General features: G+C 40.8%; 2 protein-coding genes and 1 long non-coding RNA gene across 4 annotated transcripts in view; 2 read left to right on the top strand and 1 right to left on the bottom strand.

Moving 5' to 3' along the window:
- The window catches only part of GABRA5 (gamma-aminobutyric acid type A receptor subunit alpha5), a 56,119-nt gene extending 53,774 nt beyond the window's left edge, over positions 1 to 2,345 (top strand). Inside the window, exon 11 of the mRNA XM_074535748.1 lies at positions 812 to 2,345. Within this exon, the coding sequence (XP_074391849.1) occupies positions 812 to 1,114 (303 nt within the window). The 3' untranslated portion in view covers positions 1,115 to 2,345. The remainder of the gene's footprint in view (positions 1 to 811) is intronic.
- LOC141728243 (uncharacterized) lies at positions 1,034 to 9,900 on the bottom strand. The gene is made up of 2 exons (XR_012579111.1): positions 8,973 to 9,900; positions 1,034 to 2,679 (listed from the first exon to the last, which is right to left on the bottom strand). It is a non-coding gene; the product is annotated as an uncharacterized LOC141728243 (long non-coding RNA).
- The window catches only part of GABRG3 (gamma-aminobutyric acid type A receptor subunit gamma3), a 297,671-nt gene continuing 278,757 nt past the window's right edge, over positions 8,608 to 27,521 (top strand). The window contains exons 1-3 of one of the 2 annotated variants that reach the window (XM_074535749.1): positions 8,608 to 9,046; positions 12,176 to 12,324; positions 25,083 to 25,150. In XM_074535749.1, the coding sequence (XP_074391850.1) occupies positions 8,994 to 9,046; positions 12,176 to 12,324; positions 25,083 to 25,150 (270 nt within the window). In that variant the 5' untranslated portion in view covers positions 8,608 to 8,993. Of the gene's footprint in view, positions 9,047 to 12,175; positions 12,325 to 25,082; positions 25,151 to 27,521 lie in introns of those variants that run through there. The other variant, XM_074535750.1, reaches the window with a different exon arrangement.

Below are 27,521 nucleotides of genomic sequence, written 5' to 3'. Positions count from 1 at the left end.
TCCAGCTTCTTTGTGAAAAAGGTATTTAATTACCTTATGACATACTTTTGCTGTGGAGGAAAATTTGCAAGGAAATACATACAGTGCCTTCCCTTCACAGAGATAGACTACCAGTCTCTGTCATCTCTATGAAGAGAACTGCTTACAGAATTACATTGAGCATTGAGTATACAGGACACGGGATTTCAGTGATCAGACTTCTGATAACCATGAAACATGTCTCTGCAGATCAAGCCCTGTATGCTTGCCTAATAAATAATGCTCACATTGAGCTCCATGAGTCAGGGTCCCACCACAGTAAAAAAGGAACCAAAGACTAATGTGAAAACACAAACTTTTGAGTTTCATGCTGAAATGAAATTTTTGGGATAGGACTAACTCAGAAAATCATCTCCTAGAGAGCTCATACCCACAGGCATCCCAAGAGCCTACAAAGAGGCCAAGCTGGCAGGGGCAATGAGCCCTTCCCCACACCCTTTGCAGCAGCTGGGGAAATGAAGTTCACATCTTGTCAGCTGTCCATTGGGCAGATGCCAGACTACATCTCACTGACAAAAGAAGCTGCTAATGCCCATGCCAGGTGGGATGTGGGTGCAACCAGTGAGTCTCAGCTTTCTCCCATCAGGGAAAATCACACTTGAGTAAGGGCTACAAAATCAAGGCAAAAAATCTGTTTGGTAGTCAAAGTCAGAACAGCCAACAGGCATTAACAGGCATGCTTGATTATGATGCTCAGCTTTTTGGGTCAGTCCCTTGAGGACGTTTCCACTTTCTGTTCTTGTGGTATAACATTTTGTTCTTTACGCTGCAGAAAAAGGAGCGCAACTTGCTGGGAAATAAACCAACTAATACCTACACCACTGGGAAGATGACTCCTGCACCAAACATGCCAAAGGACTCAGCCCCAGCTGTCATCTCAAACACCACATCTGCTCCAGTGAAGCCTCCAGAAGAAAAGCCTGCTGAAAGCAAAAAGACTTACAACAGCATCAGTAAGATTGACAAAATGTCCCGGATAATTTTTCCAGTGCTGTTTGGAACTTTTAATTTAGTTTACTGGGCCACATATTTGAATAGGGAGCCTGTTATTAAAGGTGCCAATTCTCCAAAATAAACTGAAGTACTCTGGAGCCACATGTGAGCCATACTTACAAAGCAGATGCTACCAAGGAAAATTTGAGATCCAGATGACTTTCTACGTTTGGGCAATATTCTTCAGGAAGTTTTTTGCATGTTTAATAATATGTACAAATAATATTGCCTTGATTGTTTCTACATGTAACCTCAGATGTTTTGGAGACGATTATATTACTTACAGCAACGGATCTTTATAAAAGATCAGAAGACATTGAACATGGCTTCTTTGCTGCTGAGTATCTTGCATTGATAGTTTACAAATAAAATAAGTTATATTTTTTAACTGTTCAAGTGTACTACATATCGTGGTTTTTATACTTCAGATGTACAGTCATACGAATATGGGCTTAACCTATATTTTACAGAAGAGCTCCACTATTGTCATCTGATAAGTTACTGAGTAACGCCAGTTGTAAATGTGCCAAATTATTAAGCGTACGGCTATGTCTGAGCACCTTTACTAGTTACAGGTAGTGCATTACTCCATAGACAAAACTGCTCAGCCCAATTTTCACTGGAAGTTTAATACAATGCAGTAAATCCTAATGGGACTATGATGATTTTCACTGCTTGAGACTCTAGTTTGCAGTGAAATAACACAGGGAGCAGGATGCTACTTATGTAAATAAAGATGACAGAATCTTGCCCTTAAATGAAAAGACAAAGTTTGTTTGGATTTTGCATTCCAAAGAATTCTCTCTAATGATTCTCAGTATTTATTCCAAAAATTAAGAATTATATTGCATGAGATTAACATAGATTAGGAACATATTTGTGCAAATAAAATTAACAACAGCAGCAGACATTTTTACCAGGGTAAATTATGTTTGGATACTTTTCCAAGAAGAAGACTGTGTTATATTAGCAGAGATGAGCAGAAAAGAATTACAGTATTTCTGCAATAATTATTACTTGATTCCCACTGCAAAAATCAATCAGCCAACACTAGAAAGGGTGATCAGAAAAAAAATATGTGCTTCATGACAGCAAGGTGTTTCAGTGACAATATTGACAGAAAGGTCTTTGTACTGTCCATCTGAAACTTTTCTATAAAACGCCTTGCTGCTGACAATGTGTTTTGCTTTCACAATGAATGAGAAAATGCAGTCTGAGTTTTCAGCTCTTTCCTCCTTTGCATCCTTTAATTGTTCCAGAGGCTTTTGTAATTAAATCTTAATGTTTAAATAAAAAATGCATTCAACATTTGATTGCAAAATGTCATTCTTATACTGGTTGTCCTTTTAGAAAGACCAAAGAGCACGCCAGAGAAGCTGAAGAATTAACTGGAAAGCACACATGCACACACTCAATCATGTGTGCACACATGACTTATCCTCCCTGTTGCCCAGAAAGGGACATGCCTTGATTGAACACAATGAATCAAGCTGTTGCAGAATTAGGTGCTATCCTGCTATGGAGCAACAATCCCATGATCTTTTGGGGACAGAGTGGAGAGTTCATGCTTCACTTTGAGGTGAGGGTCTGGTCTAGGACTGGGGAGTTGTTTGGCTTCTTTTGTGTCTTCCTTCAACCCATTCATTCCTAAAAAGTGCCAAGAAAAAAATCTCATGTGTCTATTGTTTTTTGAAGCTTTTTTTTTTGATGCTGTGGAAGGAAAAATTCATAAATTTTTGAGGGCAATAGAGAAGCCATGGGACTGAGCAAGTGACTGGATGCTGATAAACAGGAGCAAGGGAGGGGGCACACCCATCTATTAAGTGCTAGCCTGAGCTGAGGTGAGGATGTGGATCTCTGTTTTCACGTAGCCTGCCTCTGTGTCTTTGAGCGGCCACACACCTCCTTGCTCATCATCCCCTTGGGGGATCCCTTTGGCTTTTGTGCATATTGGAAGGCAAAACTTGATACAAGTCCCTTGGCTATTTCTTCAGGTGAAAAAGTCTAAGAATTACATGACTGAGTTTTGAGAATGAGAAACTCCGAGCCATCTTTGTGTAGCATCTTTTCCAAACCAGTCCTGGAGTCTCCCCAGAGAGTTTCTGTACCTGGTTTTATCTGCTTACACCCAAGCCTGACTCTTACTCTGTATTATAGCATTATTTCCTGGTCTCCATTGCAGGGCTTAGTGAAAGGATCCCTAAATCTGATCTATTTTACTTACATGGAAAGTAATCTTTAACAAATATGGGTGTACCTGCAGCATGTGTTAGTGCATGAACACTAAGTGTCCCATAGTTTGGAAGATGCTTCAATAACACACTCCAGGCTGGATTTAAATGCTATTGCCTGGCATTATATCCTACCTCACAATTCAGATCTCTCCACAGTCAGTGGAGCTGTTTGTGTGGGAGATCAATGCTCACTGAGATGGTACCTGAACTGTGGGAGACAAGAGCATTTTTCCTGGCTCAACCAAAACACCTTGGCTTTGTTCTGCCCCAGGCTGGGGTGGTATCTGGATGTGCACCAACTTCCCCTGGTATCCCATGGAAGTAGCTTGGGCTTTTGGGAATGGAGTGAGCTGTGTCACTGTCCCCAGCATGGGTGAACTAGGACCCTGCAGGACACAGCTACTTCACAGCTTAGTCATGGCCAAAGGGAGTAATAAATAGGAATTGCTTCTCATTGATTTTTTCATGTATGCGTTCATGAAAAAAAGAGTTGAAAAGTGAATTAAACAATTCAGCACTGTAGGGGAAGTGTGTGCAGGCTGCTGCCAAATTTCCTTCCTTGCACCCGGTAAGAATGAAAGAACAAGTCAAACACAATGGAAGAGATTTTTAATTTCTGATATTTGAGCTGTGCCAGCTTACTTCAAGGATGAATTTAAGCAACAATGTCTTTTCTAAAGCTGAACCCTCTTCTGTTATCTTGAGTTGTGTTCTGCTTTTTTCTAAATGGAATGTGCCCTCTGTGGAATAACTGAACATATTTATAACAAAACTGAGGAAGTAATGATATTATGAAATAATCTCATCTTTCAAAAATTCTTGCTCAACATCTAGATTAAACTTTGAAGAAAAATTTATTAAACTGTTTTGCTCTTCATTTTATGCAGAGAAGATGAATGTGTATCACTTGCAGATTTTTTAAATCTGGAGAAAATTTAGAGAAACGGTTCTTTGTAATAAGGATGTATTTCCCCTAATACCCTTGCTTCTCAGATTGGAATTGACACTGAAATTATAAAACTACTTGAATCCTTTCTAGTCTTTTATATGTTTTTATGTCACTGCAAACACTTAAGTATGGTCATTGCATAGTGACTCTCTGATGACGTCCTTACTTTACAAATTTTCTGTTTTCCACTATGTTTTTATAGACATTTGTTCAATTTTGAGAAGATAGATTGGAAGTTAGATTTTATGAAGCCTGAAGGACTTCTGAAGGATTTCCCAAGAATTGCCCCTAATTCAGACTGAAGTGCAAGTGTCCCATTCTGTTATTTCCTCTTCCGTGCCATCCTCAAAAGCAATTATCACTTCTCACAGTCATAATGTCTTAAAAGTTGCTGCTTCAATTAGTCCCTGGCTAAAAGCAACGTAAAACGTAAGAATATTGATTAAAGAGACCAACTAATTTCAGTTAGATGAATTTGGAGAGTTTTTGAGAAATCCTGATAGATTGTAATGGACTGGACCAACAATGATAGGCTGGATTTGTAGGTAGGAAAATTACTACACAGAGGGGAACCATCCACTATAACTTAACACATAAATGATAATAAATGTTGGAGCCAGCCCCCAAGGCAGGTTTGGCCTCAGTGGATCTGGGCTCAGTTCTTCATTCACTGTGGGCTGGTGTTTTGATGTTCTCAGGACAACTGCTCAAAGATGGCCCCAGAGGAGCAGCCCTGCCTGCCCTGGATGCCCATGCTTCTGCCAGAAGTCTACCAAAGCTGTGGGAAAACTGCAGCATGGCAGCATCAGGAGGGATTCTCCCTATCCTGCCCATGAGCCAGAGAGCAGAGAGCCCTGTGCTGAAGGACAGAACTGAGAGCACACAGGAATTGTTGGGATCTCTGAGATTCAACTTCCTACCTAAAGGCTCCAGCAGGAGCAACAGAGACCTTCAGTCAGAATAAAGGGGCTCAAGCCTCTTAGAAAGCGCTAATAAGCATTCAGCTGGAGGACTCCAGGAGCTGCAGGATATGGATTTCAGGTCCTTCCTTCTTTGTCACAGAGGAGCCCCAGTTCCTTTCTGTGCTTCTCATGGTGTATAAGGTAGCACTGTAATGCCAGGAGAACCACCAGTAGGGCTCTCCTTCAACACTGAATCTCAGAAAATTGAGGTGCCCAAACTATTTGGCGCTTGAGACGGAGACCTCAGTTCTAGGAAGTGTGGAATGTGATCCATGAGTCCCATTCCCTCTTTGGCATTTCCCCCCTTATTTATGCTAGCTGGCTCCCTGCACAGCTACTTTCAGAGACTCATTCTTCCCCACTGCACAGGACATACCACACAGGTATCCCTCAGGCTGAAAAGATACTCACCTTCTGTGAAAGTGCAATGAAAGTTAAGTTAAAATGTGGATACATTTTGTTGTGCTGGAGAATATTACTAAGAACCTAAACATTTTCCTATCATTACATGGCATGATAAAATATTCTTTTGTTAAAGCCTTTGCTGGATAATCAAGACCCTTACCTGAATATACAATTTGAAAGGCTCAGCAAAGGCAGGGACTGTGCTTAAAAGTAAAATAAAAGGATATGAGTATGAAGAGGAGGAGCAAAAATGAACGAGACATGAGGTGTAATGAAGAGTGCTGCTAAAGTATCCCATTGGCATTAACACACCGAGGACAACAGAAAGAAACCCTTAAACATCACTTTTTTTCTTACAGTCTGAGGAGGAATCAATAATCAATAACCCACATTGCTCCGATCGAGCCTTGGGGATTTATGAGACTCTGCAAGGAAAGAGGGGACACTGTGAGGGTCTTTCTCGAGGTCTGAGTGAGTCGATGGTCACACGAAGTTCCTGTCGCGGCGCAGGGCTGACCGAGCGCTCTGCCGCCGGCTGGAGGCAGCGCGGAGCGGGCACCGTTCCGATCCCTCGCGCTTCCCGCCGCCGCCGCCAGAGGATCCCGCCGCCGCGCCAGGCAGCGCTGAAGGCGTGATGGGGCTGCCGGCCGAGGAAGAGGCGGAGCGGCGGGGAGGCCACCCCGGCTCCCTCCCATGCCGCCCGGGGTTTCCGCGGAGCAGGACCGCCGAGAGCGGGGATGCGGGGCTGGACCTGCCCTCGCCGTTTCTCATCGTAAATCGCCGCCGGCGTGTTTCTCCCCGGGTCTCTCTGCCACCTGCTATCCGTCTTACTCGTGCCGCCCGCCCGGGATGTGGCCGGGGCACGGCGGCCCCAGCGAGCTCCCCGGCCCGGCCGCCGCAGCCTTCCCCGATGGCCCCAGCTGTTCGCACTGCTGGGCTCCCCGCCACGGTTACCGAGGCCGGGCTAAGTTTTTATTTATTCAAACTGAGTGTGCGTGTGCATACACACATTCTTCTATATAGCCAGCGTAGGGGAAAACCCTCCTTGCATGTGGGGCGCTTCCCGTCCTTGCTTTCCAAACGCGCGGGCGCTGCGAGCCGGGACGGGAGGACCGCGACCCGGGAGCCCTGAACGATGTTCGCATAAGCAGCAGCTTTCAGGAGCCCTTCAGGCGCCTGCGGAGCGGCGCCGTGCGGCGGTGCCAGAGCCCCATGCCGCCGGGACCGTCTCGGGTCGCTGGGAGGCGGCGGCGCCCCGGTTCGCCCCGTCCCGCCTCCCGCCCGCTCCGCAGCGCCGCTGCTCCCGCAAACTTCACAGCAGCGGATCGGCGTGCTGCCTGACCGCCAGCATAGCTGCTCCTGCTGAAATCCAGGCAACCCCCGAGCATTCCCCGTCCGTTCCCTCCCTCATTTTCTTAGGGCAGCAGGCGGCCTGGCTTCCACCCGCATTTCTCTGCTGGTGACCGAAAAGAGCACAAGCCTTGTAACAAATTATTATTAGCAATTCACGGTTACTGCAATTAGACAAAGTAAACACGAAAGAACTGCTGTGTAATCTAGTAAAGAGGCGTTTAGGTTGGAAAAAAAAAAAAAAAACAACTCAACAAAACCTGAAAGGTTGAAAGAAAACCCCCAAAGTGAATTACTGAGAGTTAATTGCCTGACTCACGACAGATTTTCCTTAAGCTGTGTCGTTCCTACAAAAATTAACTTCGGGAACAGAACTCCCTATAGCCAGCTCTTCTAGGCATCATGTAGGAGTTATTCTAAAAGCAAGATTGCATCTTCCAGCAGATTTTGGTTTTAATTAAACAATTAAAAACGACTCCCCCAGGACATGGAAGTTATGTGTAAGGGAGAAAGAAACAGAGATTTACACTCCCGAGATTTCTGATCGCAGGAAAGCAGTGACTCGCTGTACCTCTGGCAGTTTTTTGTTTTCAAATTAGCATTACGTAAGTGAAATTTTGTGACTCCCCATTCTGAAAACAAAGAGGAATATTCTAATTACCCTGATGCCTGGTGCAAAGCTCCATACACCTGAAGAGAACTGAAGTCGCTAAAAATCACTGCGCTGTTCCTAGTGGAGTAGAAAGACAAAACTTGTCCAAACCCTATTTTTGCCCTGAATACACTTGACTGTTGTCTCATTTAAGAATTCTCACAGCAGAAAAACCTAATTTACTCTGAAGTTCACAATGTACATATAAGTCTGGTCTTACACATTAGTAACCTACAGATTCGCGTAAACATCTTCTCCGTGTATACATTTTTTCTGGCATACCTTGTGCATATGTACATGTGTATCCATGCATTCGTACAGTGCATGCAAACTTCTGCATGCATCCACCTAGATACAGAGGCATACCGAAACACACTGCCTTGGGTTTGTCCCTCTGTCCGTGCAAGCAGCCGCATCGATTACACGGATCTGCGCCCCTGTGTACATCGGGATGCCATCGCTCCGATCACCCCGAGACCAGCACCCGACCCCTCTCCCTCCTTGCGACGAGGGCACCTCTAGCCCCGGGCGGTGGGGGGGCTTTCAGAAAGTAATCGTGGGGTTTGGGCGTGAGGGGATCCCGCAAAACATCACGGGGATCCTTCCACCGGCCACCCTGTCCGGGGCATCGGGCGGCTGATGTCGGGGAGAACTCCCGCCTGCCGAGTGACTGCGGCTGCCGGGTTTGCTGCTCCCCCTCTCTGGTGTGCGTGTGTGTGCGCCCGCTGGGGCGGGGGCAGGGATCACTTCCCGGCTCCTCCACTTGCCGGCGAGGCGGGAACCTGTTGGGCAGGGAGGGGGGACGAGGTGCTCTCCGATGCGGGGCGGTCCCCAGCAGCGCTCCGGTGCCGCGCTGCGCGGCTGGCTGCGGGCAGGCGCTCCGGGGGGGGCAAGGTGCGCCCCTTCCCCCCGCCCCGGCCCGCCCCCCTCCCGGCCCGGCCCGGCCCGGCCCGCCCCGCGGCTCCCGCGGCCCGGCGGGGCCCGGGCTGCTCGGCGCTGTGCACCGCGCGGGGGGCACGGCCAGCGCCAGCCCGGGCAGCGGGAGAGGCCGCGCCGCTACTCCCGGCTGCTGACTGCCGGCTAAGGGGACGCGCCGCACCTCCGCGCCCGCTGAACACCTGTCAGCCCGCGGAGCCTGATTTATACCTGACCTCTCCGCTGGGATTTCCCCCTCGTTCCACTTCTTCTGCTTTTTTTTTTTTTTTTTTTTTTCTTTTCCCTCTCGCCTCCCCCCTCCCTTCTCGGAGCGTTGTGGAAGAGAGTGTTTTCTTCAGGGTATTAAGCTGAGAATACAGAGGAGGAGAGGCTCAGACCTTTACCTCACTGCCTCATTTTCCCTTCCATGTGAACATTGTGCAACGTTTCCTTCATCCTGCCGCACCTCTCACCTGGCCAGCGCTGTCCGGACCATGTCCGCTAAGCTCCTGCCGGTTTTCTTCCTCCTCTCAGTGTTCCACGCTTGGTAAGTCTGCGCTCCCCTCGCCTCCCCTCCAGCCCCTCTCCTCTCTGCACCGGGGCTGGAGGGCTGAAGTCCCATTTGCCGGAGTTTGCACAATATTCGGCACCCAGGAAGAACAGTGGGCTCTCCCCACCTTCTTCCGCGCCGTGCCGGGGCTCTGTTCCCAAACACGGCTTACACGGCTCCCATCCCGGGACCCGCCCGGCTCCGGCTGCGCCCGGGGCGGTGGCACCGCCGCCGTCCCTTCCCGGCCCCGCGTGAAGCCGGATGTCGCCCGCGGGGGCCCTGTCCTGAGCCGGCCCGGCAGAAAGTTTCCCCCGCGGGCGGTTGCCGGCACCCGGTGGGACAGCGGCTGGAGCTGCCCGGGCTCCCCCCGCGGCCCCGGCTTCCCTGCACGCTACCCCCGGAGGATCCGCGGGCGGGGTCGGCGTGAGGGACGAGCCCCGGGGTGCGTGATCCCCTGGTCCCCCGCCTCAGGGCCGGGAAGGGGGTCCGGAATCCTCGCCTAGAGGCCCCAGGGGCACAGTCGGCAGCGTCAGCCCTCACCTTTTGGATTTCGGTCTTTTTGGTTGTCCGGGGCTGTGTACACTCTCACGGAATAACCCAGTCAGAGGGGTCAGCTCCGCTCCCCCTGAGGGAACCAGCACAAACCAGGCTACAGGCATGCTCAAAGGCCTTTCCCCGTCCTCCTTGGCAGCCTGCCCCACACCTGAATGGTGTCTATCTCCTAAATCCCCGCAGGAACTAGAGGATGCTTCATGCCAGCCTCCACAGCGAGTGTGGGACACACCTATTGCAGGAAAGAAACCCTTTCAGCCTCTCAGAGTTTTCTAGACTTCCTCCCCTGCAGTTTATGCACAGTCTCTTCTCTGTCTCCTTACAGAATCAGAACTGACGAAGAGTTGGGGAAAGGCATGTAGCCTTTCTTCCTTCCTAGTTTGAGACTAGCTTGTCATCACCCTGTAGTTATTTTTCTGGATCACAAGAATATGAGAGGAATTGCCAGTCACCTGTAGGGTTACAAAAGGAAAATGCAACCTCAAGTGCCTTGAAGGAGCACTATTGCCTTAACTATGTAGAGACAAGCAATGGAAGGGAAGTAATAACTTCTTAAGGAAGAAAGCAAAAAAGCTTGAAAAATATGTGTCTAGTGTATTAGTCTGATCCACTGTGAAACCTCTTCCACCACCAATCTTAATCTAGAAAATAGGTAGGGATTTAAATGGTTTGGAGGTACTTTCTAGGAAAGAAGCTGCTACAGTGAGGGGACTGAAACATCTGGCAGTGCTTTGTTAGACTCTTGTTAGTGACTTGTTTTAAAGCAGCATCTCCCTGAAATAGGAGTCATGATACTGCTTGACCTCACTTCTCATTTCCAGATGCAGTCTGAATACCTGTGGTAAAGTTGTGGTGGCTGCAGCAGAAGAAGACAAATGATTTGTCCTTCTTTGCTATCAGCAATCCAGCACCACTGCAGAGCTTCAGCTCGGAAATATCAACCATGTATATTTGGAGATGATACCTCCTTTGAGAATGGTTCTGTAACAGCAGTATTAAGACACAGGGCTTATCATGAATCTGATGGGAAAAAAAATTCTCCCAAAATCCTCTTGATTTTTTCAATGCTCGTTGGGTGAATTAGAAAAAGAAAAAAAAAAGTCCAGTTTTTAAAAAATACAGCCCAATAACAGAAAAGTAGTGGTTGTCTATTCAAATTTTGTCCTAAGTTTTCTCTACTTTTACAGCTTAGTTATATGAGTTCTCTTCAGAAAATCTCCAGGGTCTAGGTTTAAAAATTATTTTTCTGTAGAAATTGTGCCTACAGCAATTGTAAATTGTGAGGTCATGTTAAGTGATTCGTGGTTAATCTTCAGGGGCATATTGGCTGTAAAGCAGTTTCAGTTTAAAGTTTCATTATGTTCTCAAATTGTGGTCTTCGAGCAATGTGAGGGTCGATGATGCTCTGTGATTAAATTTTTATATTTGTATCAGATTTTTTATGTTCACATACAAAAATATCACGTCTTCTGGACATCTGAGGTATTTTAAAATACACTGGTGTCATTATGGAGAAAAGGAGAAGGAGAGAAAGAAAGTTGCACAGATATGTGTAGCACGTCCCATGAATAAACAAGGCTTGTTCCTCTCATTCTCCACTGCTTTGCACCTCACATAACTATTGACATTTATGTAAAAAAGTTGCAAAATGACATCATATCCCCTGGGCAATTGCAGGTTGAAATAACACACGGTTCCTTACCACTGAGGTTATCTTTTCTCCTAATAACTTCATCTCAGTCTCTCATAGATTTTCTCCAGTGAAAGGCATCAAACAGATTTGGTTTCTAAGATACCAAAAGATACATCTGATGAAGATATCATCTTCATATCAACATTTTAAAGTCCGTGCACAAAAAGCTGCACAAATGAAATTAGTCTTGTGTGAAAATAGCTCTTGTTGTGATTTCTGGCCAAACTGTAGTTTCATGACATTTGCATTAATATAGCCTTAAAATAAACATAATCCATCTATAAATGAATAAAGTTGCAACTCTTGGTGTAGTACTGTTTTTAAAAAAAGTTACTAAAGCTGCAGGGAAATTCAGATTAATTTATTCAATGTGTTTGTGTGCTTGTGATAATCCATCTCAAATTCAAGGAATGAGCTCTTAATTCTTAGCCTAGTAATACATTAAACTCTGAAATTCATGCACTGAGAATATAATAATTTATTAATAGGATAAAATGATCAGGAGGCATTAACAGATCTGAATTTTTAATACTCTTATTAGGCTTTGTGCAAGAGATGAATCAGTTGTCTTGATGTATTAATAAAGTAATACTGCAGATGTTCGCTCTTTGTAAAAGTATATTGTAAACTAGTCAGAATAGGTTCATTAAAATACAGGATATAAAATACTACTCTGATACCTGTATTATCTTCTAGAGTATAACTTTTTGAAGACATATCCAGAAGACAATTTCTGAACAATTGTCAATCATGACCCATCAACAGATACTCAGCAATTGTTAATGGGAAAATCCTGTTGCAACTGTTGCATCCTGCTGCATCCTGTTGCATCCTATTTTAGTAATGTAAAATAATACCTGTTTGTTTCATTTGTTTTGCAGTTCTAGAAAGGTTGAAGACGATGAATATGAAGATGGAACAACAAACCAAAACTGGGTTTTAGCTCCAAAAACACAAGATACAGATGTGACTCTCATACTAAACAAGCTGTTGAGAGAGTATGACAAAAAGCTGCGGCCAGATATTGGAAGTAAGTACTTTCTGCACAAGTGACGATGAGCTTCTCTAGAGCAGAGTAGATATGTTACTATATTCTGGAAGTGTGCACAAATATCTGGGGAAGTGTAGATTAAATTTTTTTGGCTGAAGTTGATTTCCAAGTACTTTAAAAATGCTAATTCTCACAAGGAAATGTGGTGGTAGCTTGGGGTCCTAAAATTTTGTTGGTTTGTACAGAGTTTCTGTAAGGATATGGAAGGGCTAGTCCTTAAGTATTCAGCAGGTCTTTGGCAGAGGAACACACCTCTTTTGTCATCCAGTCCATGCTGAAAATCTCACACTCTGAGAAGCAAAAACCTCAGCATATTAAAACAGAAAGTAGGACACAGCAAGAGAAGAATGTGCACCTGTTCTCTTCAAAATATGATCCTGAAAGTTAGTGCTCCTTAATGCAGAGAATAAGGCACTGGGATTTGCCTGTGTATAGGGGAACTCCAGAGATCATCTTCCACAAACCAGCAGACATCTCCAAAAGAAATCTCTTACAGAGTCAGAGTATATCATGGTCAGCACTACTACATTTATATGTATAAAATTTAAATAAGAGCCTGTAGGTACCTGCATATTAGCTACTTGGGCTATTATATTGTTTTAACTTGTATAATGAGGTTTCAAACCAATTGTGGGGGTTTTTTTGGTTTTTTTTTTTTTTTTTTTAAATTTTGTTTTGTTTTTAGTGCTCCACCTATTGGAGTTATGCCCTTTTTTCTCAGTTTGCACCCCTACAGCATATTGGCTGTAGCACAACTGCTGCTCAGTTTGTTCATAGCAAGTTTGTATGATAGCAATCAGAGAGAATTTGTCATTTATATTTACTGTACCTTGCATGTGTTTCAGGACAAAGTGAGACTGAGGAATACTCAAAATAATCACATAATATAATATGTTTTATATATTTTGCTTTCCCTAGATATTTTCAGGGATTAGAGGAGCATTCCTACCACTGATTATAAGTGAAATTATTGTTTGTTAATGGCACACGTATTGATATGCTTTCTAGGTGATCCCTTTGGATTGGTTTAGAGGGAAGTAAGAGCCATCTATATGTATTCATCATTACAATTATGAGTGTTTCATAGCTACACAATAATGCAACAGTTGCAGAAAAACAAAGACTATCCTGTGGTATTAAAAAGAGGGTCTGTTTAGTTCTTTTTTATAGCTATTACTTTGATTTTTCATAGTATTTCCAAAGATAATATTTGATAAATGTGTCTGTTTTTATCTCAAAGTGACATTTATCTCTCTCTACTTCGTTTGTCGTGCTGGATTTAGCTATCTTTAATATCTGATGGAGAAATGCCTTAACACACTTTCCCACCCATATCAACATCTGGAAGACAGTCTCAGACAAATTTTTTTGTTTATTTTGTACACTGTGTCCTCAGATCACTGACTTAAGGCAGAGTGAATTACATTATGCTTATGTGGGGCAAAGTAATCACTCAAAGTCCCCATATCTATGGTATCCCATATCATAGTTGCCATAAAATTAGTAGAGGTCAGACATGTCTTACAGCGCTGGGAAGTCATTGTTACCAAAATAATTCCTTTTGTGTCTGCACAACATTTCGTTTTAGAGAAAGGAGTCAAATTACACAGCTGTTCATATATCAAACAGATTTTATAGTTCTCAACTACATCTGTTTCTATCAAGCATCTTGGTCCTAGGCTGTTTTTTGTCTTTGATAGCAATGTGGCTATTTCAGAACCTGTGCTGAGTGTTGTTCAAATGCTACAGAAGTCAGTTCATCTGTGCTCCCTCCCCTGGTCCCTCTTTGCACCTCTCCTACCTTTGATGCAGATAAATAACATTGCCCTTTTGAAGTTATGGAGCTGTCACATTTGGCAAGGAGAACACAAGGGGAATGCTAGAGAATCAGGCATTACAGATAACTTCCCTGAATTGCTGACTGGTGCCTCACACTCAAGCACATCTTCTTTTCCATCTGGGAGCTGGTTATCCTCCTAACAAGGTGGTTGACATGTCCTGGCAACAGAATTGTCTTGCTGCCCTGAAGGTCTCAGTATTAATACAAATACTTTGAAGCATAATACATACCAGCTAGTGCACCAGGAAGAAAAGGTAGTGTGCCAGGTAACATAGACCATACAATAAGAAAATGCATGTTGGAAATTAGAGGAAGCATGGAGTGAACCAGTAGAAGAGGCGAGAAGGGATTCTCAGATTCAAGCAGCAGTTCAGCCAATACTGAGGGTTAAATCCAGGACTCATATACAGTCCCTACTCACTAGGGCCTTTACTTTAGCATGGTACTGCTGGGAAGTAAGTTGTCTGACCCATAGGACAGGGACACTCACCATTTCATGTCACACTGCTCTTCACTCAGTTTTTCAATCATTTATTGCAAATCCACTATTTCTAACAGTGTGTAGCTTTAGCTATTGTCCTGAGGAAATGATCTTTGTTCTAAATGCAGTCAGAAAGGCCCAGGAAATACTTTGCACTTTCTAAGGTTAGGATTGCCAGTTTCAGATCACTTGGGAAGACACTTCTGCAGCCAAAAAAGGAGGAGAGCTAGCTCAAAATAGAATCCTACCTGGTACAGGCATATTCTGAATGCCCTTTTGCTGTACTGTGGGCACTGGCATTGTCAGCAATCTCATCTCCTCCAGGCCAGCAGTACAGCCATCAGTGAGGGCCCTGTGAACACCTGGCTACCCTCTTTCCTCCTGTCACCCAAGCACATCTAAACCACTGTAAAGAGAGTGTAGGTCTCTGCTTCCATGCAAGACTAGGACTTCTTTTTTTTCCCCCTCATCCTGGCCTATACTTGGCCTCAGCTTCTACATAAGTGGCCATTGCTCAGATCAAAGGCACAGTCTACACTCAGAACTTCAGGCATCACCTGCAAGGTTCCAAGCCAGGATTTTTAATGAGTGGATTGAACAAACTAAATATTAGGCAAAACAGCTAACCTGTAAAGGCTATTAGCAAAGTGATACCTTTACAGGACCTGTCTCACTCAAAGAAGATTTCCTTTGATCTTTGGAAACAAAGCAGTGTTCTACCAGCAGGGGAATGCCTGACTGCATCCCCTGTGGCCACACATTTGGCAGATTTCTTGTCTCCATGAATATTATGGCTTTTTAGGGTTTTTATTTTACTGGTGGTATCTGGTAAGTTTCTATTTTACCACAAAAAATATATGCCTTTTTGAACTGGAAAAAAAAAAAAAAAAAGAAAGAAAGCACTTTATACTGAAGAGCTAATAACAGTGTACTGATTAGATCAAAAAGAAAAGTGTTTTATGATGTAAAGCATCTATTCACCTGTTTTTTTACCGGCTACAATTATAGATCTGAGATACTCAGATCTTTTGCATGGTATGAAAGGCACCAATCCTAGAAAAAACCTAAACCAATTCCAAACTGTGAAGGTATTAACATCTCTTCCATAGGCTGGTATTCTGTGTTTTGTTTCAAAGTGCTTTGAAGAAAAGACCTCTTTAATGGATATGCGTCATTTTCTACGTGCAGGTGCAGTATGACTTGCTACCCTGCCAGTGTGCTTTTTTCCTCCCATGTCACATTGATACAAATCCTGAAATTTAGTAGGACCAGGTTCTGGCCCTGAAATTTTACTTTCTTTTTATTAATAAAATGAAACAGAGATATTAGGCAAACCAACAGGGCACAGAACGGAATGATGATAATTAGAGCTGAAAATATTTCAGTTTAATTTAGATTCTAGAAATAAACCAGATTTTTGTAATTGATCTTTTTTTTTTCTTTGATTGACAGGTCTAAAATTTAAATTACAATAAAAACCCACCACACAAACAAACAAACAAAAACAAACAAAAGAAACCCAACAATGAAGCAAAACACAGTTTCCTTCAAAGTCATTTTACTTTAATGAAATATTTCCCTCTCACCTTTCTTCGTGGACAGCTTACACCACAACAAAGTTATGGAAAAGAACAGCTGTCTTCAGAACCCTACATGGTTTCAAGCTTAACTTCATATGGAATATAATTTGCCTTAAACAGAAAATTTTTAACTAAGTGGAAAGTTTTCCAGTCACATTTCCTGAGTGAGTTTATGTGTGGAAACTAATATGTAATCTTTTTCTTTAATTGTGAAAGTTACCAGTCAAAAAGTTAGTATATGTGAGGTTTCTGAAATGTGCCATTAGTAGTGGGAGGGAAAAAGTCTCACCCTAGATTAGGCTTTGAATGACAAAGTAGTAAGGCAGTTTGTATTTCATGTTTACATCTTCTCTTTCTCAGATGTATCCTTACATTAGGGAAGCCTCTGAATTGCATATGTTGAAGAAAGCTTCAACAGTCTGTGTTCTGAGACATTTTCAACAAACACCAATTTTGAATTTTGCTTTTAAACCAACCTTCTCTCTCCCTTCCGTCCTTCCTTCCTCCCTCCCTCCCTTCCTTCCTTCCTTCCTTCCTTCCTTCCTTCCTTCCTTCCTTCCTTCCTTCCTTCCTTCCTTCCTTCCTCCCTCCCTCCCTCCCTCCCTTCCTCCCTTCCTCCCGATACTCTAAAATTATTTCATCTTTGCAACTTCTGGCAGTCATCTGTATTTATTTTTTATTTATAAGCCCAAATAAATTCACTTTGGAATATGAAGTGAATACGACTCTGCCAGTTCTAGCTGTCTTGAGAGTCATGCTGGTTTTCTTTATTCCTCCAGTATCTTTACAACCATTAGCCATATTTCTGGAAATGAGAGCAGTCTCAGATACTGCTGTGCACCTCTCACTACCCCGAGTAGGTTTGTACAAGCAGAGCTGGTACAAATAGATGGGCTCATTTGAATCAGCAAACTCAGAAGACTAAGCTCTGTCTGATGTACTTTACTGTGCTGTTTGGGAGCATTAACAGCAGTCCTCTGTTAAAGCAGTTAAAAGTTTTCTTTGCAACTAATTTAACCAGTTTCTCAGTGTGTGCAAGGAGAAAATTTGTTGGTTGAGAGGAAACAACTCTGTTGGTTTTTAAAGAACAAGTCCTTTTCCAGCCACAATCTTATTGAAAATCTTGAGTTCTGAAGCAGTATCACAATCTTTCTCCTGTCTGACCTGCTTTCCTACCATGTCACACAGAAATGAACCCTGAAGTGCACCACAGGCTATTACCACAGAGGCTGTCGGGTTATTTTTGCTAGCTGCTGATTGCCACACCTGATGCTCTTTAAATTAGCTCCAGCTAGGTTTCCCCATATGTGGTGACAGAGGGCTGCATATTGCCTGACAGATCAAAGAATTTTCCAGATCATAGTACAGAGAAAGCTGTGAAGTGTCATGCAAGGTCAAATTACTGCTTTCTGCTGTAAGTCCTTTTTGGTGCTAGCCTACAAGACAGTGTCAGGCATCTTATAACCTGAAATAGTGAGAGAGGCATTCATTGCTTCAGGATTGATCATAGAGAGTTGTACCTGGAAAGCCAACTTGTGTGTAAAGGTAGAGCACATGGGAAGGAGAGATGGGGTAAATTCTGTTTGTATTATGGCAGCACTCAGGAGGGGAAAGCCGTAGTCCTGGATCCAACTTCTGTGGTACTGGGCACTGCAGAAGATTGTAGAGTTTAGTCTAATTTAGATTTATATGGAAGAATAAACTTGAATAACCTCTTGTTGAGGACACAGAGTGCTGTGGCTAAGAACTAGTAGGAAACAGCGCTGAATATAGTGAGAGCTCAATGAAAAAAATCATAACAAAAAATCAGAAATGCATTGATTGTTCTCACTGATACTTCTCTTTTTGTTCTTTTTTTTGGGGAGGTAGAAGTGGATTGTCTTCCTTTCAGAGACTTTTGTTCTGATTTAGCCATCTAACTAGAAGTCCTCAAGAAGAGGAATGTTTCTGAGGAAAGGATTGCTGTTCAATGAAGATGAGAACAATCTCTGTTCTAGGTGGAATGATAGAAGGGATTTCTTCTGATTCTGCAGTTCTAATTCAGGAACTGATGCCTTCTTTTGCAGTGTTGGCCATGAACATTTGTAGAATATTAATAGCAAGGTTAGCAAATTAGGGGTAAACTATTCTATAAAACACTCTAAAATACCCATTTCAGGTTTTTGTGATACATGTTTGAGTTTTGAAAGATTACATAAACAAATAGTCTTATTTTGATGCTGGTCCAGTGCATTAAACATAGACTCTTTCAAAATCCTGCATGGGAACAACTCTGATTAGGACTGGATCTTGACAGTGAGCTTTCTTCATGCCTGAATTGTGCTTTTCTGTTGCTTAACCGTGGACTGAGTACAGGAAAATTTTACCTTGGCTTTCTGACCTGCTTTGGTTTGCAGCTTTTCAACCCTCAGGGGAAACATCCTACTTTTTATTCATCCTTTTCTCAGGTAAAATTTTAATGTGCCATACTGAAAGTGTAAGTAGAGAAATTTTAGTCCAATGCTTTGAGCCTGAAGCCCTACAAGTCAATGTTTCTGCTTAAAACTCTCCAAAGAACCCCAGTTTAATTTTTTTTTTAGATCACCTGATTTAAATCAAATGCTGGAAAGCAACACTTTAGGCTTACTGTACTTCACTATATAGAAATATTTTAGTATTCAAACACTGTTTTTCTGAATTTACCTAATAACTTACTGCCAATAATTTATCCCTGCTAATGCAGTTTTTTGCCTATATAAAATGCTCCTTTATCTCATTTCTAAGAAGCCACTTGTATCTTTGCAATGCTTATGTCTTGTGTGTAATCTCTGAGTTTGAAAAAAAATACTGCTTTTGTGTTTTTCCCAATTACTAAAAAGCAAGCTCCCTTAAAATACAGCCTTATCTTTGTGAATGTGAATAATTTACACAGATAACTTCTTTTTAGTGTTTTATTTCCTGACAGAGACTATTTGCTGAAATGGGTTGATGCATACACAGATGGAAGTTTTTTCTTGAATAGCATTGTAGGTAGGAAAGTTTGGTTGACAGTTAATGTTTGCCTAACTCTGGCTTAACTGTCACACACAAAACTAAATGTAGAAGATGCTAGTTCTTATTCTCTTTTCTTTTCTGTAGCTTCACTATCATGTTTTTTAATCTGAGGGGATCATGGGAGTATAGCATACAAACTTTCTGGATGCCATGAGTTGAAATTTAGGTAAGAGTCAGGGAAAGTTTTTACATGAGAAAATTCTTTTCTCCTTATCCCTTCCCTCTCTGACTGCCCAGACTATGCTGTCATTAACAAGGTTTCTTAGAATGTATTTGTAAAATGCAAGGATGTTCAGTGTTAGTGGCACAAACTAATTGTTCTGTTGTCTTTAAACAGGTACATATTATGTTCTGCACATACTATTTTAAATATTGTTGCTCATTTTTACATCTGTATAGTTTTCTCATGGCTGCTATTGTTCATCCAGACCCTGGTTGCTACCTTGCTAGACTTTGCAGGAACAAATTCTGTTATTGCTCAGTCTTATTATATCACACCAGAATTCTCCTCTCTGATGAATATAAGTAAAACAAAAATTAAAACTGTAGGGATTGATTGAAAAACAAGCCTAACCATTAAGATCTACAGTTTTCATTCCACAACATAATACTTGAAAAATTACAGCTTGTGCATTAGAGAATGGTAAATGAAGGATGAAAGTGCTGAAGGTTGATTGATAGTTATGGTGGGAAATGAAGAATAAAAGTGATTTGTAGTTAATTGAGGGAGTCCGTTTATGTGCACACTGTCATTCACACTCCTGGACAAAATGACAACCAAACCTAGCATGTAAAAAAATACTGTTTTCAGAGGACTGTGTTCTCATCCTGGTATTGCTTTAATCCAAACTTTCTTTCTTCTTTTGATTTTCATTTGCAGTTCTGTTTTGGTAGTTTGAACCTAAAACACATGGGTATAATTTCTGTCAGTTTCTGTGTCTCTAGCAAGTCGAGGACTTTGACAGCTGTTTTCAAGCCCATTCTCTTCCATGCAGGAAGAATGAGGGTTTTTAATTTTCCTCACTGATAGAATTGTAGCATTGTAGAAGAGAATCACTGAATAATTTAGATTGGAAAAGATTCTTATTTGAGTCCAACCCTTAACTTAACACTGCTAAATCCAAAGCTAGATCATGTCCTCAAGTGCCACATCCACTCATCTTTTAGATACCTCCAGTGATGGTGACTTAACACTTCCTGTTACCAGGTTTTTCTTCAAATGTGGTGATTTGTTGTAAAATGGAGATGTGTTAGCCAACAGTATTTAGCCTTGAGAAGTGACTTGTTGGCATAGCAGTTTGTTTTATAGGAACAGCTAGGCAAATAGTTGTTGCCTATAAGGTAGTGTAGGAAAATTGGAATAGTCATCATCACCAATGCAAAGTAAAACTTAACACTATAATCACTACTATTACAGTTACCAATAACTGTGTAATGATTTATTACAGCTTTGTCCTAATTTAAAAATAGCAATTTATGTGGTAATGAGAGAATGTAAAATATCATTATAGAGCAATATAAAAAAATACCTCATTACTGCTGAGCCAATCTTGTTAGTCGTTTGCGTTCAGAAGTCTTGTGAAATTTGGGCAGAACTCAAGTGGCCCTGTAATTCCTGAACAGAGATCATACTGTGATTTTTATGTAGTTATGTGCCTTCTAAAAATCTGGTTCTTGTTGCTTTGCTTCTATAAATTTGTATTGGTCTGCAGCATTTTTTATCACCAATGTGTTGTGTAAAACCAGAATAAACCTGGGTGTTGGTTGAACAATGTAAGAAAGGTTAACTCTCAACAAAAAATAATTTTATTTTAAAATTTATGACAACTCAGTAAGACATACTCCGTTTAATTTGGCTTGTAAAAATATTTCTCAATATTAAAATTTTAAAAATATTTCTAAATATTTATGATTTATGCAGGAACATTAGTGCTATTTGGACAGACTTCAAATGTGGAGGAAGCTTTCTGTAGGAAGAAAAGTAGTTTCATTCATGAAATAAGCATCAGTTCTGAATAGTGGAGATCTATCAAAAGATCTCTTTTTTAAAAGGACAGGATAATTCAGAGTAGTAAATAAGCATAATAAAATGACAGGAACTTTTTGCAGCTTTTTCCCCCCACATGACATGAAATTGTATAACATTCCCTCTTTTGATTTACTCAAGAGTCTTTTAAAATTCTCTTGATTTATCTGTTGAGTTTTTTTATACACATGATCAATTTGCATGTGTCCAACAGTAATGTCTTCATGGATTTTAATGAGATTCAAGCTCAGGTTCTGGTTTTTTTCACCAGTGTAAATCAACAATGCAGGACTAGAAGAATCCTATGGTTGTCCTAGATGTGTTTTGAACTGTCAATTTTTTTTAAAGTTTGTAGGCACTACTTGTTGGTAGTGTCTGAAGTGTGATAGTTACAAAGCTGACTGGAATATAAACACTGTCTGTCTCAAAGCCAGGGCATGTGGATCAGATCACCTTAGTTTTGTTTAAAAACATTTTGATTGGCTTGATAAATCCCCAACTCAATTAAAACCAGCATGTTTGAAGATTAAATGACTGTGATAAGCAGCTAGGTTACCTTAGGTAGCACTGAGTAGCAGTGTAAGACTGCAATTACTCAGATGTGCTTACACTGTCTTTTAGGGAAAGTTACTGCCATATATTAAATAGCATTTCAGAGAACTTTGAGAAGGCTGGTACATTTGTTGACAACCTTTAATTGCTCTCTTGCGTGTTGTATACACATGGTTCTGCCAGTATTTTTTCTAAGTTTCTGACAGCTCTTCAGGACTATCTTGGGTTTAGGCCAATAACAAAACAGTACTGTAGCTGAGTATCCATATTTAATCTTATTGTCAGCACTTAGTGAGGTATTAACACTTTAATTGTCCTGTCAACAACACTGCGAGCACCCTTCTAGTGCAAGGAAAAAAGCTCCATCTGCAGCTGAGCAATTCCATGTGTGGCTTGAATTGCTTCATGAACTGGGCATTCACAAATGAATGCAATACACAGAAAAACTGAGCAGGCATTGAAATTGCAGGATCACAGAGTGGTTGGAAGGGAGCACAGTGATCATCTGGTCCAGCCTTCTTGATGGTGTGGCTATTTCATATTTCCATGAAACTCAGTTCTGTTTTTAAGAGCACCGTAGGGTGAGTTCTTTCTAATAAGACATGATAACATTAAGACTAAGTTATTTCCTTTTTCATAATACATTTTGGAGGAAATAATCTTAAAACCTTGCTACATTTTGATTGGTATTTGAATTAAAAACTTATCATGATGAATCTGAAATTTATACCTGATAATCCTTTGTTTGTTTGTATGTGTTTATATCCGTGAAAGACCACAGGCAACAAGAACTATGTTCTTCTTTCTTTTCTTTTAAGACCTGAACAAACATTTATCATACAATCAAATTACAATTGTATTTTTTACCTCTGTCAAGAAAAATTTAAAAAAACAATTCAAATAAGCTATCAATTAAAAAAAAATTGAACAGGTATACTAGCTTACCTGTATTTTTTTACTGCTTATTTTCAATTTGAATTTCACTGGAAATGTCTGATAAAAAAAGTGATCCTTGTTTAGTGTTCTGTTTCAAGGTTAGACCTTTACTGTAAGATCAAATTCTCTTTAGCATTAATACACAGTGCTTAATATTTTTCTTTTGCAGTGTAAGAGAATTTTGTCCAGAACATCCAGGAAAAATTATCACCTCATATTCTATTTATATACTTAAGTGCAGTGATTAGACAGATTAAAAACCCAGATTTCTAGCACTGTGTTCTGGTCCTGAATTTTGTTCCTGATCCTGCCAAGATTCAGTTGCATGCCAATTTGTATCCTTAAGTCTAGTGCCATTAATGTTCACCAGAACTCCTTAGCCTTGAGCTTCCAGGTAGGCACGTGCATAAACCCTCTAAGGCTTAGAGCTCTTTATTCCATGAATGCTGTTCTGGTGGAGGAGCTAGCTGTAGTTTCTTGCTATTACCAATTCCTGTGTAATGACATTTATTACTGCATTTTGAGGCAACTCATTACCAGAAGCTGCTAGACTCCTATTTAGTTATTAGCTGGGTACAATTAGAATTGCTTTAATCAGCTGAGCTTGTTCAGCTGAATTCACATTTTCTTTTGCTGAAGGGGAGATCTGAGTTCATCAGCCAGTACTTCAGACACTTCGAAACCATGACCTTAAATAATCCTGGATGTTCTGACCATACACAGTCAAAAAGTATATGTTACTTAATTGTAATTGTAAAAATGAATTAGAGAGAATGGTTATCATCTTTAACCACTATTTGTACCCATTTTAATGTCTGGTTTTGCAACAGGGGATGTAGCCTTCCTAATTATATGTACATACAAAGTCTTACAGGACAGGCCAGCATACAAGTTTTTTTTTTCATAACCATCTAAATCTTCAAGTACTTTAAAACTACTTGACACCTCTTTGATAGTCTGAAATTTGGGGGATGCAGGCAAAAAATATTCATGTTTACATGTGAAGATCCCTGTCTATCCATCAGATGGCTTTAGACCAATTGAGTGATTGTTGCCAGAGATAAGCTTCTATCAGAACCTTGGTATTTAGCTGTTCCTCACTTCTCTGCTCAGTAGCTTCCCAGAGGAAAGCTTCCTGAGTTTTGCGTGGCTGATACGCCTGCATTTCCTCATTGTAGGAGGCCGGGGGGTTAGTGAAAAAAGTCCAAGTCCAGCATAGTTCCCAAACTTCAGTGGTTTGAATACTCTCAGGAGGTTTTTGAAAACAATGTAGAGGAGAAGGTGCTTCTGTGGGAAAGAAAGGTGTCCAGCAGAAGCTTCTGGCTTACTAGGGGCAAGTTTGCATCAGTTCTCACTGTGCAGGTTAAAACAGCATTTATTCTTTGGACTTAGTTTTGAGTCACCTAACTCTGGAGAAAGTAAACCACTAATTTAGATTTCAGTTTAGAGCTTAATGTATTCTTCCAGCCGGTGGGGCTAGAATAATAGCAGTATGAGTAAAAAAACCTAATGTGTCTTTTGGTGTAAGAGTGGCATCATTTTAGAGTTAGATTATGTCACCAGTAAGAGCTCAGTAATGTCCAGCAGCTACACTGACACCAAAGATGCTGAAAGAAAGAGAAATCCTAGTGGCCTCAGCAAAAGAAAGGAATACAGAGCTTGTCTTGGCTTATAAAGTCCTTGAAGTCTGAAAACGTGAAAGATCTGATGGGAAATGTGCATTGGCTAAACCAAATCAAATTCAAAACGCTCTGAATGAAAGAGTGCAAAGGCAATGTGGTCTGAAGGGAATGAATCTGAATTGAAAGAGGAGTTGCTCAGGTTTAGCTAATCAGATTTCATACAGATTTTACTCTAAGTTAGGATGATTTCAGGGCTAATGAGATGCAGTAATCTGGAAGGATTTTTTTGATCTGGAACAAACAGGCTAAAGGACCTGAATGTTGAGGCAAAGGTAAAAAGTAATACACTACATTATTTCTACTTTCATGCCAGGCATCTTAGGTTTGAGCTTTACTTTGAGCTACCAGGCCTAGCGCTGAAAGTTTCTTCAACAAATTGCTGCTGACAGATTGGAATCATGATGGTGAAGTGGTACAGGTTTTAATTTCTGGCAATTATTTTTGTTGGGTAGGAGGAATAGAACCATATTTTTCTTAAAAATACATTATCCATATTTCTCAGTAGTTGTACCTGAAAAAAAGAACTTGTGGTTATTGGGGGGAATAGTATTTAAAGTGATTATTTATGTTGTCTGCAAAATAATACTAATTTTTTTTTTCTCCACAGTAAAACCGACAGTTATTGATGTTGACATTTATGTTAACAGCATTGGTCCTGTATCATCAATAAATATGGTAAGTGACTTACTTACAAAGATTTTTATCTGGATTGCTGATCTTGGCATCAGTACTAACTTTTGAAAAAGACACTAAATACCACAGTGATAAGTTGTTTTGATTCTGATTTACTCCTGTTTTCAGCTGTAATTCTGGTTTTTATGTCTCATCAAGAGAACAAATGTGTAAGCAATATTATGTTCTGTGTTGTCTATTGAAAAATGATGGTAGATTTTCAGTGATAAAATATCCATCTTAGAAAAAAAAAGTTTGAAGTGAAGTCATTTTCGAGAAAGCTCTTGAGATGTTGTTTCAAGATGCAATCAAATATACAGCTTAATAATGTGGAGTTAATGAAAGTCATCGTATAACAACAGCATATTTATTTGGAATTCATCATCTCTTCAGTGGTTGCTTTTCTTTCACTGAGTTACCAACAGTCTTGAATGTAAGAGTATAACTTTGAAGAAGTTATTCATAGATGTACTGTATGTGTAAAGGCAGGAGAAACTGAGAGTGTGATTGTGTGGCAATAATAAACCTATGGTTGGTCCCTTGTTACAGTCTGAACTCTAGGTCTTTCCTCAGTGCTGCAGCAACATAATCAGATTTAGAAAGCAGGCTGAATGTTTATGTAGATATGGGGTTATGGGTAGTTGTGGCTGCTTGTGCAACTTTTGAGTTTGGATTTATCATATTATTCCCCTTTTTAAATTAGGTTGATTTTTTTTTAAATACAACTTGGAAATGGAGGGCCTGTTAATATCTTACTGTACTTTGAGATTTTAAAATAACCTCTTCAAAGCAATGTCTCTTCTCACAATGGCATTCAAAGGCTGCCGTGTACAGTGTTCCTATAAGAATGTAATGAATGCATTGCATGTATCTTTTGTATTTTTGGAAGAAAAGCTCCTGAATTTAAAAGGTGTCTGTTCAACCTTATTCTTTGGTTTTGCCTATAAATATGAAAGTAGGCAAATCATTGCAGCAAATACAAGGTGGTCAGAGACTCCTATGCACCCTTGTAGTTGAAGATCTGACAAGTAAACACAGAAACAAATTATGTGCTGTGGACATCTTGGTGTCATATTCACCAACTGTGAAATGTGTTGATTGATATTTCATGTGAAGTACTGAATGTCAAGCAATGGGAGTAGCTGCTCCATTCTTGAACTAATAAATAGCTAATTATCTTGTCCTTCCCTGATGGCCTGCTGTGGATGCCAGTCTGGTCAGGGAGAGAGAAACAGCAATCGTTTCTCACAATGGCTTCTGGGAATTTTAGGGAGTTGTAGGAATGTGATAACTGGCTAGTATAAACAATCTGCTGGTGGTGTTTTCCACTTTGTTTTCCTGTTCTTCTCAAGAATGGTGTGTGAGAAAGATGTTTTTTATTAACTAGCCAATCAAGTGGGAGTGTATCGTATCAGGCTATATAAACCAATAATCAATAACATTTTGTAATAAAGCTGCTTTTTCTGCCCTTGCAGTTGGGTCTCTCGTCTGTTCTTGTGCCATTCTTGGTCAAGGGTGACAGCATACCATAATGACTTCTCTGGAGAACAATTTATTGGAGGGTCCTCTGGCTTGCATTTACTCTAGGGATGGGCACTCTGTTCCAAAGCAATGGGGACAATGTGTTTTTGCTCTTTGCCTCTCTGAATTAGTTTGTAAGTAGAATTTTGGGGTGCTGGAAGTGTTTGTGGAATAATAAGAAAGCATTTCATCAAAAGTACTTCAGGTAGGAGGAAAAAAATAGTAATATAAGAAATCAGTGGGTTTTGGAAGATTACTGTGGCACAGACTTACTTATGTATTAACTTTTAGTTCAATATACCTTTTGAGTTCAAGATACCCAAAATAGATAAATGCACCAAAATATCAGTTTTAAAAATGCATATTGTATCTCTTTTATAGTAAATGGTCTTGTTAGGATGGTTAATGAGTGTATGACATTGAAATATTTCTTGCTTACAGCTGAAGAAAAAATATGTGTAATGTGTAAGGGCAGAATGATAAGTAGAATAATGAAATACAAATACAAAATTTAGGTATCTGAGATTTAAGGACTCAAGACTGCATAAAGTTATATTTAATCTTTTGAATAGAAATGGACATTATTTCAGGTTATATTGCTTGTGGACAGTACATCCCACTGAAACTGAATCTGAACTACCTTAGAATTTTTTAATTTCTTTTCTGTTCTCAAACCTAATTACCAATATAGGAAATTAACATTAGGTACTCAAATGTTGCAAAATTTTGTCCAAAAGCTCCATTTCTGCTCTGTTATTTTGGAGTTTGTCCAAACATACATAAGGGAGCAGTAATGATCTTGCAGTCTCAAATTTACAGTGAAGATGGCAAGTCCTCACAAAATTGCAAGCCA

This window comes from Zonotrichia albicollis, chromosome 2 (assembly GCF_047830755.1).
Source record: "Zonotrichia albicollis isolate bZonAlb1 chromosome 2, bZonAlb1.hap1, whole genome shotgun sequence".
Taxonomy (NCBI): Eukaryota; Metazoa; Chordata; class Aves; order Passeriformes; family Passerellidae; genus Zonotrichia; species Zonotrichia albicollis.
Note: the sequence above shows the minus strand (reverse complement) of the source record. Positions and strands in the feature narration are given on the sequence as shown.